Below are 12,017 nucleotides of genomic sequence, written 5' to 3' on the forward strand. Positions count from 1 at the left end.
AGCAAGATAAACAAGCAGTACCAGACATCATTCTCGATAAAAACCAATAAGCAAGTAAACAAACTTTATTGAGAGCGTCCGACAAATGGCGAACGTAGAACGTCTGTTTTGTACCTAAACTGTTTATACACGGCTTCAACTTTCATGCTCCAAGAGATGGCAGACGATTACTAAATCCATTTAAATGACGACGCAATGAACACAACAAATCGTCAAAGAAAACAATGTATGTTAGTTTCAAATAAGTTACAGACATTACTGCTCTTTTTATTGAAAACAAAAGGTACTAAAAACAAAATGTATCAAGTTAAATTGAATATGATATTACGTCGGAAGTACTTCGCTCTATGGCTTCAGTAGCAGATGCCTCTCGCGTGTGGTCCGTATTAAACAAAGATCTTAATGTGCGCTCAAGTCGGCGAACATTAACGATTTATTGGCCCACAATCGACGTTGTCGTTACAATCGATTCGTGTATTCGATGCTTCAACTGATACATTCGATTCATTTGTTCCCTGAATTCGAGAATGGATGCCTCGTGTATCGATGGATCAATTTTGATTGCGTAATTTGTAGGAATGACATGAGTCGGGGTGATTTGTTTTGGATACGGAAACTGCGGTCAATTATGCATTCCGATTGTCGAGTGTCGGTTGACGCTTGAATAATCTGTTCCAGATGAACTTGATACCGATATTTCTCACAATTGAATAAAACGGCAGTTATTTTATGAATTTACCTAACTATCAAGAATCAGAACTCGTACGACATCGGATACGGTCAACTGGACTTAACAATGAGCATACAATTACATTTTCTAACATCTCTTGGAAATAATCGATTACCTGATGTAGCTTTCATGTATTTATAGACAAGAGGGGCACTGCAAGACCATCTTAAACCAACAAACACTTTGAGAATTTAAACTCGTTCTCTAACTCCGCTAAGTCACTCCAACTCTTGTTTTTGTTTGTTTCTTTAATTAAAACCCAACTTAACGCTTTTGGGATAATTATTCGAACTGTGTTGCTACTGTAGCGATACGGATTACGGGGGGGCTGCTTTTTGTACATTTTCACCACTTTGTATTGTTTGGGATTATATCTCGTCTTATAATTATTATTCTTACTCCATTTTCAAGGGGTTCTAGTGCTCGTTAAATAATTAGTGGATTTGATTTGTAAGCCTGTTAGACAAGTGAGCAACATTATAATAATTCTATCTATACTCATATTATGTTTGTAGTATGTGTTCTTAACGGGCCTTAAAAATAAATAAATAAATAAATACAACTTTTTGGGGTCCGCTCAGGTAAGATTCGTACCTACAGACCAGTGACTGGTTGACTGATCTGTCAGATCTATCCGGCACATAGTGGCCCAGAGCCGGGTGGCCCGAGCCTGCAGCTCCAGTGACTCAATGAGACAAGTCCGCGACGCCGGTGGCACAGGCCTCAACACACCGGCTTCTGATCACCTCGCGCGAATTGACTCACGCACCCTTCACTCCAATAGTTGCTACGCTTCATTGAGTCATTGCTAAATTCGCTAGGCGTATTTACTATTCGGTTGAAGTGTGTTCTCCTTGTAACTGAAACTAATGATGTCTTTGAAAGGTGTTCTCGTGATCATTACTGAAACTAACAAACATGATGGTTCACAAAAAGAAAGTTCTTAGAGAATTTTTACCTAGTGTAACCTAGTGCCAACTTCTCTTGGCATTGGAAACTTGAAACTGCCAGTCAGAAAACCAATACTGCTCTGCGCCATAAGAAGAATTGACTGAATAAATCGCAGTGGTGGTACGAATGTGCGTGTTTCCATTCGAGAGGACATCGGGAGACATAAGGTGGACATGCAATACGGTCCCGCGTCGTATCGGGTTACCGCTCGCCCGCCGCATGCCGCGCCGCTAAACAAAAACAACAGCTGGCTAAATCTGCGACTTACTTATTAATTGGTGATAGTTCAATGGTTTTGATTAAATACGCTTTAAGTAGCTTCAATGATATAAAAGTAAGGAGTTTAATATCAAAGTAAGCAACCGTGAAATATGGACCAAGTGAATTGAATATTTTATTCTTTTACGTATTTTTGAGGTATTTGGCCATATTTTTTGGAATTATATTTGAGTTATTAGTATGAAATACGTTAAGTATATGTATATACGTATATACTTAACGTATTTCATAAAGTTTTTGAAACCTCAGATTGGATCCCGCTTTCAGTTTTCAAAGAAAACCATCTTAGCTACCACACATCGAAATGCTGAAACAACTTCATACAATCATAAATTTTAATTTACCTCGTTGTTGTATCCAGTTTCCAGTTACTGCGCGGATCGGTTTCGGCCCCTCCTCCCCCGTTCCCACCCTTCACCCCCTCACTTACTTCTTACTGTATGTGGCTCCCAAGACGCTGCAGCCTCACAGCATATGTACGTACGTACAAAATTAATTAGACAAAATCTCCGGTCTCGTAATATTTTATTATTACATTCGCTCCGTGCAAGATTTTATTAGCGCGTTATATAATATTTATTGCGATTCCCGTGTAATGAATCTGAATAGGGTCTTGATTAGCATCGCTCTTGTACTGAATGTGTTCTGTTTCGTTACAAGGGATATAATTACAGTAGTAGTAATTACAAGGCCGCTTACGCTTGAGCTTTGCGTTTCGTTATTATGGTGAAGGCTAGTTAAATTAAATGTCGAATAAGGAATTACAACTCCGTTAATAGCGATATCTATTTTAAGGTTACGTAATTAACTCTTCTCCGGATTCATTCCTCGGAAGGAAAATCTGAGTTGCTTATTAGCTGTTAACGGCAGTGAGCTTTTCACAAGACGTCTACTCGAAGTCTAGCTTATATTTTCCCAGGAATCATTTATAATTATAGGCTAAAGAGTTCTAGTCTGTATAACCGTTACGTGTTTATAAGTATCCGTAAAACGAAACACCGTGGTCGTGTAAATTGGCGGTGAATCAACGAAACAATAGTTGAAGACAGAGACCGCTAAGTAGAAAATGGTGTTTGCTCGTCGGCGGACATCAGATTGACTCCCTTTTAAGAAAATTCACTTACTGCCTTGTAAGTGAGCGCCGGGCGGTTCGGCATTCGGATGTTAAAGTTATGGGGAGTGAAGGACAATGATTCAATAAATGTTTGTTTTCTCGCTAATGCTTTAAAAGCTCTAATGTAGTATCGACACTTTTTATTTTATTTCGTATACTTAGTAGTTTTTTTATGTTCATCCAAAAATTATTGAGAAAACCTTCCATCACGGTCTAGGAAACGCAAAATTTCTCTTGACCCCCTAATTGCAAACTTTTTACTCTTTCCTAATCTAGTTTCCATTTAGGCGGGCGTCCGGCTTGGTCCGGACCAGGAGGGTCACTCTATACTGACGAAAAACTAACGAACGGGAGCTATCGTGCAACCAGCACAACGAGATAGAGTCGTGGCTGGCTGTAACTTAGTTTTTCGTGATATAGAGTGACCCCCCCGGATCTAATCGTCCGCATTACTCACGCCGCCCGCGTCCATACTGCGCTTCATTTGCCGCAAATATGACTGAATGATTGTTCTCCCCCGGATTGGTCGATGTTCGGGGGCGAGTGTTGTTTGTTTGAAGACATGTGAAGGTTACTTGTAAGTATTTAGATAAACTGTTAAATCTGCCATTTGTAATTCTGTGCAGCACATCGTCATCATCAGCTCAACAAGCGTCGTCAAAGTAAATGGTAAAATTAATTTAAATACCTAAAACTAAATGTTAAGTTGTATAAGATATCATAAAAATAATATGACGAATTAAACCAGAAAGTAAAGAAAGTTGACTCCCATAAAGCCGTACGCTGATCTCGCAGTACTTGAGCCGCTAGGTGCCTCCATCCGACGATATCGAAAATATGTCACGTAGAGGACGCCACCGCGACTGCGTGACATGAAACTGATAGAAACAAACACGAACCGGGAACACGAGAGCTTATGGGAATAACTTTTTGCACCAATAAAGAAAAAATACTTTAAGAAGTGTACCGAATGTGCGAAGATGACGGACGAAATGAACGAATTCCCTGCGGTAGCACATTTTTCTTGGCCGCCGACGGAAACCTCAGGGAAAAAGCAACACGAACACGAAACCACGGCACAGCAACGGACAGTTAATCGCAAATATTTACACGGCGCCGCTCGTGAAAACTTCTGCCGTAGCGCCGATAACTTCGATGTGCGACCTCAGACTGCAAAAAAACATAATTCCCGCGGATAAAAAAATAACGAAGAAGAGGTTATAATACGAGTCGTTAATCGAATTCCGGACACGGCCGGGCCGGGCGTCCGGCGTCCGGCGCGCCGGCACGTCGCTCCGCGGTCGGGATTTGCCGGTTATCGGAAATATTTTTTGATCTCTCCACTGCAGAACTCTGCGTGAAGAATCGTTGGCATTTTCTTGATGAACACTCGTTTCTCATTTGTGAATTCTTTTGTGAGACGTTCATCATTTTTCACCGTGCAAATTGGTGAAACGAGACTGTAAGCTGGTCAATGGTGGCGCGTATTATGGCAGCTGAAGGGCCGATGATAACGTAGCAAGTGAATTGTTTGATATGAAAGCCGAGCGGCCGCGCGGTGCTTAGGGCTGTGTCATGTAATAGCAAGTTTCCTGTCTAAACGCACACACAATAGCGGCGCCCGAATACGCTCGCATTTGATAGCGCAGATTGCATTGGATGTGCACGAGGAGGAGCGAACGTCATGGATGTGCCGTTCAATTAAATTAATATGGCTTCTCTTCACTTGACAAAATGTTAAAAATATATTATTAGAATACTTTTTTAGACAGCAAACAGTCGTTAACAGTGCTAACTAACAAGCAAATCTAGTTAACAGAAAATATTGTTCAGTATTTCAAGTCCTGACTAATTTTCGTTGTAGCTCGGCGTCAGCTTACAGTGTTGGGGTGCAAACGTCAGTAAATCAATCCTATGATGACTTACTGACGTATGATGATACGATTGTCCGCCAGCTAAATGATTTCATTTGAATTTGATCACTCGCCTGTCCGTCGTGATAATGATTCCATACAATGTTGCCGGAGGGAACTATAGTTAGGCATTGTATTAGTTTACTCTAAGCATTTGTGTGTAGTTTAGTTTGGAAATATAAATATTGGAAGTAATGAAAATTTGGGCAAAGATGTTATGTAAGAAATCCAATATTCTTAGGAACTCAATTAATTTATCAAAGAAGTCGTATTACTCGTTCGCCATTTGAAATATGCCCGGGCACATACACGGAACCCTCCATTCCGAACATAATGTTCACATAATTGGCGTAACATTTCGACTGCGAACCCTTTCAAGACGTTAATGTTACGGGCTACATGTTATTTAATTATACAATCCATTGTACACTGGAATTATATCTTCCTCGTGTAAGTTTTGAGACGAAGCGGTGCCGCAGGGATGTACTTGGAACATTTTCCTACGAACAATCGAACTTCGCGGAACAATACTTGGAAAATGTTAGATATAATGTGCCACGAACCAAATATTGGTTTTACCTAACCTGCTTGAGAAGTAATGTAAAGGAGGCTGTAACAGCAGTATGTAGAGTTTAGAATTTTATTATAATTACTTAATAGATTATATTCAGTGCCTTAATTATCCTTGTAAAAATGACTATAAGCGATGACTATAAATGCTGGCAAAAAGGCAGTTTTGGTATATTTAAGCTAACTTTAGTTTAATTTGGTTTTCCACAATAAATAATATTTTATACATTTTATCTATAAAAAAATCTTTTTTTTTGCTTAGCAACTCAATTTTAAATTTAGATGTCATTATTTAAAAACAATGTGTACCTGTGCTTGATATAAATGTGCCCAAATTACTTCGCAGGTCCTTTATGTTTCGACTTTACATCTGCATCTTCAGTTGTCATCCCGAGTGCGACCCCTTTAACAATCCAAGGCATATCGCATAGCGGCCCCGGCCGGGAATCAGCGCCCGAAGACGTCTCGAAACTTGCCAACCCACAGGACATCGCCCTCATTCCTCCACTAATGAACGAACTCACCCTTGAGGGTACAACTCCAACTCAATTATAATCGAATAAATCAAAATGAGTAATTGTTCTCGCAAGTTTAATATCATTGAATGCACTGGATTAGGTCGCGATAGTAGACGATTCAATACAATATCGTTTATGAATAGGCTTCCATCGCGCCCGTTGATTAGCTCGGCGTATTCCCATTTCCACGGCGGATGGACCGCGATCGGCCGGCTGATTGATTGTTATTGGATCCTCACGAGATCATACGCGGCTCGGGCGCGCTTCGACCAAAACTAAAGTTTTAGAACGAATAAGGAGCGCGAGTAAATACGTTTTGAGGTGGATTTAAATTAAAATTCTGCCACTATCTATGGATCTTTTGATTTTCTTTTTGAGTTTGTTTCGTTATGAATTTTTTAGAGGAAATTACAAGAGAAGATATTCAATAAAAATACTACCAAAACTTGCGTTAAGCCCTTTACATTTGATTAATGTGTTAAAATAAATGGATTGGCCGAATTTAAAATTGATGGTATCGGAAACGTAGAGTTCGGCCGGCGAGTGAACTAAAGGCATATTTCACTGGACGCATAGTGCAAGCCGCTATCTGATGATTGGTTTTTGGCAATTAACAGTTGTGGTCCGTATCACAATCGCGTTCATTCACCGAGTGAAATATGTGTGCGGACCTCTCTTTGTTCACTCATTCAGAGCGAGGCGTTCCGTTTGATTCATGTTTGAATGTCTATTGCTTTGCAATGCAATTCCAGATCCAATTTCCGACGTGTTCCATGCTCACTGCGATACGAATTGTGTCATCGCTTTCATATCATGGGTAACGGCAAACATTTTTTAAGCGTTTTATGCTTTTGTAAAACATGTCAAACATTGTAGAGACCAATTCATAAATTGTTGCAAACTTAACTAGAACTCATCAAACAGAAATGGTCGTTAACATAATATAAGCTACAATTATAATATTTATAATCCAATAATGAGTTCAATTTGTGGTGAAGCGTGTAAATAAAGCATTAATCAAACAAAATGCGCTTAGGACGCACGGCGGCCTACGGTGGCAATTGGAGTTAGTCAGCCGATGGCAGTGTTATTAACTTTACTATTATTTTATTACAATATGGCATAAAAAGTAAATGAGTTGAGCTAGATGGAAGGCAAGACGATCACTTCTCTATCAATAAATATGCAATTTATAACCAGTAGCCATTGTAATGAAAGCTGTCTGAAGGATAACTACTTTATTACCCGTGGTAACTATGTTAGATGTAATTTTAATGGAGTCGACACTCAAAAATGTTTACTAAAACAAATGTTACTGAGCTAGTATAATAACGGGAAATGACATTTTGTTTGACTTTCTTTGAAGGTGCCCTCAATTTAGACGGCTGTTTGATTGAAAGCAAACTTTGCAGCTATAAGTATTAAAGATGAGAATATCTTGTGAAGTGATAGAGCCTCAATAGAATTAAACCCTTTGTCTCAAGGTGTTACTTCGACTGGCGGGTCACCAGTCACCGTGTCGCCTTTTCGCTTGACATTTTGTGTAAAAGGTTATATCCACTCAGTTGATTTTCTTTTCGATGTCTGAGGGAATGTTTTATTGGCTAAGAAAGGGTAGGTATTGTTGTTTTGCAAACCGAATTAACCTTTTAGTGCGAAGGGGTGAAATGTTTAGTGAAATTCTTTAGTTTTATTATGGTCGAAAATGAAAAGCTAAGTTTCGTAATAATGAAGTAGGTATTTAGATAGTTATTCCACAATATAATTTGTAAGTTTATACTTAATGACAAATTACAGTATAAATTATGAGGAATTACATAGATTCACTTACCCCTATAAATCTCCCAGTAAACTACAACCTACAAACCATCTTCGAAGCGAAATTGTCTTAACAAATAACGTAATTATACTGACGTCAACGCAACCCATAAAACTATCAATGCGCCGATAAATTGTAGCTAACGTTCATATCTGCTGCATTCCCAGGCCGCCGCAATTCAAGTTCGACTAATAAGAGGCAGACCGAAGTTATTCGTGTGAATATCCACATAAAAATGGTATCAATTATACACCCACAAGATATTGTGGTGGAACAAACAATAGCTGATAATGGAACTTCAAGTCGGGACGATGACTCGGTGGCACGAAAAGGAAATTGGAAACATAAAAGAGTAGATAGCGAAGAAAATAATGAATATGATAGTTTTAATGTTGGAAATAAATAACACTGCGAGGAGGAAGACAATGGTGCGGTAATAAGATCTTCTGTTTGCGAGAGGCTAATTGTAGCTAATGCGGGCCGCGATCCGTGATTTATGAACGCATTGAAATTACATCCTATTTTGTTGTTTGCAGTGGTTGTTCATGTGGTTACCGATTCAGTGGACATACTTTATACAACATAAGAAACGCAGACTTATGATATTTTCGTTTTTTGTTTGTTAAAGGTTGTTTAAAGTTCTAAACCAGTGAGAAAAATACCGTTAATAGGTACCATCACTAAGACGTTTATTAAAGTTTTTTAAATAAGGCAACCGATGTATTTGAAACACAAATTTAGATTGTTCAATCATAGAAAATACCTAACATGGAGCATTGAATTTAAGAAATTTACTAACCTCTCATTTTCTGCTCGTCTACAAGTTGCCTCTCCATGTTGTCTTTGACCTCTCGTTCTCTCAGCACGTCCATTTTTAATTCAGCTGAAACAAACAGAAATTATATTAGATTAAAATGTAAAAAACCGACTTATACTTAAAAGAGCATCTAAAATATTAACTTTCAGAATTTTCACATAAATGTAGAGAATTTACTAAGACCTGCTACGACCACGATGATTTTTCCCTTAAAACGGTAAGCAATGGTAATAACCCAAACATTGGTTTTCTAGAAAGTTAAGATTGAATATTCATTTGCAAAAGACATTGTATAAATTTACCAGTTGGCTAAACCGGCAACAAGGCAGTAACCAAGGGGCCGATTAGGAACATAAACATGGATTAACTCATTCGGAATCCGGGTACCATTGTGAAGGAGTTCCATGGAGAGATTTGCATAACATTCAATTAAGATCAACCTGACGTAAGTGATTAGGGCACCAACTCCCACTTCTAAATCCCTTTCAATACGAAACAATATTACGTTTAACTTCGATGTTTAGATAAACTGATTAATTAAAAAGTTAGTTAATTGTCATTTCATTGTGCTGAGTACAGAATATAGTGTTTTATGTTTGTGTATACGTAGTCGAAATACAAATATGTACAAAAAAATATACCTACAGAGGAATTGAGAATGTCCTCCTTTTTTCGAAGTCGGTTCGTAAAAAGTCAATGGGATATTCCACGCGGTTTTTAATAAAGTTTTGACGTACTATTTGTCGTATAACCCGAAGAAAATTCATCAGCCTGATATATCTCTGCAAGTAGCTACGCAAGGACATACGGAGCGCAATCAACGGCTGATACGAGTGAAATTTGAATAGAAAGAGGTCACACCACCCGTCGCCTAGTAATTCGGCCCCTTATTCTATTAGCCAAGTCACTTGCTCTATCTAATGGAGATCGTAAGGGATCTCCTTGATTAACCTGCTGTGCTTTAACGCCTTCTACTGAGTCTAGTTTATTTTATACATCTCATTTCGTAGCGTTTGTTTTATAAATGAACTTTGAATTAAATATTGTATTTTCAGTAGGTAAATAAATGAATCTGAATCTTTGGAAATTTAGACAAATGGTGTGATAATTGTAGATCAAGAAATTTTAATGAAAATACGCGTATTTACTTTATAAACACTACTACTTTACAGATGAGCTAACTGGTGCTAACAATAAGATACTACCAAGTATGTATATGTATAAGTATTATGCTATGCTAGTAGGAGAATCCAATTTAAGAAAGTTTTGCACAGACCTAGTAATTTTCAACATTAAATATCAATAATAACATAACAAACGACACAACACAAAGCAATAGAGCCATAATTGGCAAGTCTACGTTGGAGTGTTGTACTCGAATGAAATCCATAACGACAATATTAGTGGGCCCCGCAATACCGCTGTTCGTACCGAGAGGTTTGTCCCGTTTAATTATTCTGTAAGCCTTTTAATTATTACCGCGGAGCTTACAGCTTATTAGAAACAAGCTTTATCGTAGCCAACATTCATATTGATACAACTGCAGGAGAGCCAATCGTATTAAATGATAGTAAAATGTGTTTCAAAGACTTAGTCAATTATATGGGAAAATGTGTGTAGATCTATAGTTTTGTGTAGTGAATCTCATAAACTAAAGTTACAATAAAGTTCAAAGTTACATTTCAATGTAAAGATACGTTAAGAATGTAAACTAAATCAAAACTGTAGTCTAAAGAACTAAAATGTCATCCATAATTACAGCAAAACAAACTAATGAAGATATAAATCTACAGGCATAGACATGTATATTACGTTGGAAGTATCGCGATAACTGCCGGTTTAGCTCGTTACAAAGTTTTTACGTATCGCGAGACAAAAATCTTGCGATAACATTGAAACAAGTTAACTTGTAGTTGGCCGGGTATTATAATGGCCGGAATAAGATATGGCGAATATGACCATGGCCATTACAGCAAGCTCCAGCGATTACCGAAATGTATCAGATTTTGTTACAATTTACAGTACTATTTTTACCGTAATTTAGAGCTAGCCTCAAATAGTAAATTTTTAGCTCTGGTGTAATGAAAATTCAGGTTTCGCAAATCACACAGACAGGAAAAACTTATCAATCAACCTAGAGGTTAAAATATGGCACCAACGGCTAGAGTAAAGATTTTAATTAAAATCGATCACTATTTCTTGAGAATCGAATCAAGAGATTCATAAAAAAAGGCCGCGTTCCGCGCGAGATTAATTTGGAATCAATCCAGGTGTATGCTGTAATTTAGAGGGCTTTTAGTTAAGAGTGGTTTCGCACATGAGACGTAAATTACCCGAGCCGAGGGATGGCCATTACGGCCGCGTCGGCATGCAGTATCTCACCATCTCGCGCTCTGTGCCGTGTGTAGTTTGTAGTGTGCCCTTAACAAAAGCTGCCCCCGGTGGTCCGCGCACTAAGTAGCTAGAGCCTACCGATGTATGTATTGTTCAGCTTTCGGGCGCTCACTGTTTATCTGCGACGACACTGCAAGATCAGTCTTGCAGCTAATAAGTTTAACGTAAAATGGAAAAAATATATTAAAGTGTTTTTATTTTTGGTAAGAACGTTATGTTATCTTTGATCACAATGTAATAATGGGATACTTTTGAAAAAGCTCAAAATTATAGTTAATTCGAATTTAAAATTACATGTAAATTAGTAGCCAATAAATCATTCAACCCAAACACTAAACAGAGAGAGCTAATTCGGAACCAATGAAAACGTTTATCGACAAAACAAGAGAAAAACAAAAACGCCAAAACGAAACACATGATCATTATTAAATCGATCTTTATATCGGATCAATCAAATTTAAAACCTGATCGAGTCGCGGTCTGAGGAAAAAATTATTACTTTATAAATAAAATAACAATAAAAACGATGAGCCCGGTTCAAGGGAATATGTAATTATGGACAATTATTATGATACCGAAACTCAATGGCCGATAGATGATTGAAAGGATCGAGACCCATAAACAAAAGGATCGATTTGGGTTACGCAATTTAATAACACTCCAGAGATATTAAGCTTAACCTTAAAAGCAATTAGTTTTTGAAATAATCGACAGCACTTATGAAACTCCTGACAAAATCGAAGAAAAATATTACACTGTTGGTACAGCAGAAAAGTCAAAACTTTTTTTACATTATTTTTTTAGTCGGAAATACAATCCGTTTTGTAGTCTCGAAGGGTCGTGAAGTAAATTCTATTTCTCTTCAATTTCGCCCACTCGGTAAAAACAACAATAATATTTAAATTTTGAATG

The 12,017-nt window shown here is 37.8% G+C and overlaps 1 protein-coding gene across 11 annotated transcripts in view; it reads right to left on the reverse strand.

Annotated features, from left to right (window-relative positions):
* The window catches only part of LOC105388453 (dachshund homolog 1), a 126,594-nt gene that overhangs the window by 20,447 nt on the left and 94,130 nt on the right, over positions 1-12,017 (reverse strand). For all 11 annotated transcript variants that reach the window (XM_048624363.1, XM_048624366.1, XM_048624365.1 and 8 more), the window contains one exon: positions 8,694-8,777. In XM_048624363.1, the coding sequence (XP_048480320.1) occupies positions 8,694-8,777 (84 nt within the window). The remainder of the gene's footprint in view (positions 1-8,693; positions 8,778-12,017) is intronic.

Source organism: Plutella xylostella, chromosome 12, assembly GCF_932276165.1.
Source record: "Plutella xylostella chromosome 12, ilPluXylo3.1, whole genome shotgun sequence".
In the NCBI taxonomy this organism is placed as follows: domain Eukaryota; kingdom Metazoa; phylum Arthropoda; class Insecta; order Lepidoptera; family Plutellidae; genus Plutella; species Plutella xylostella.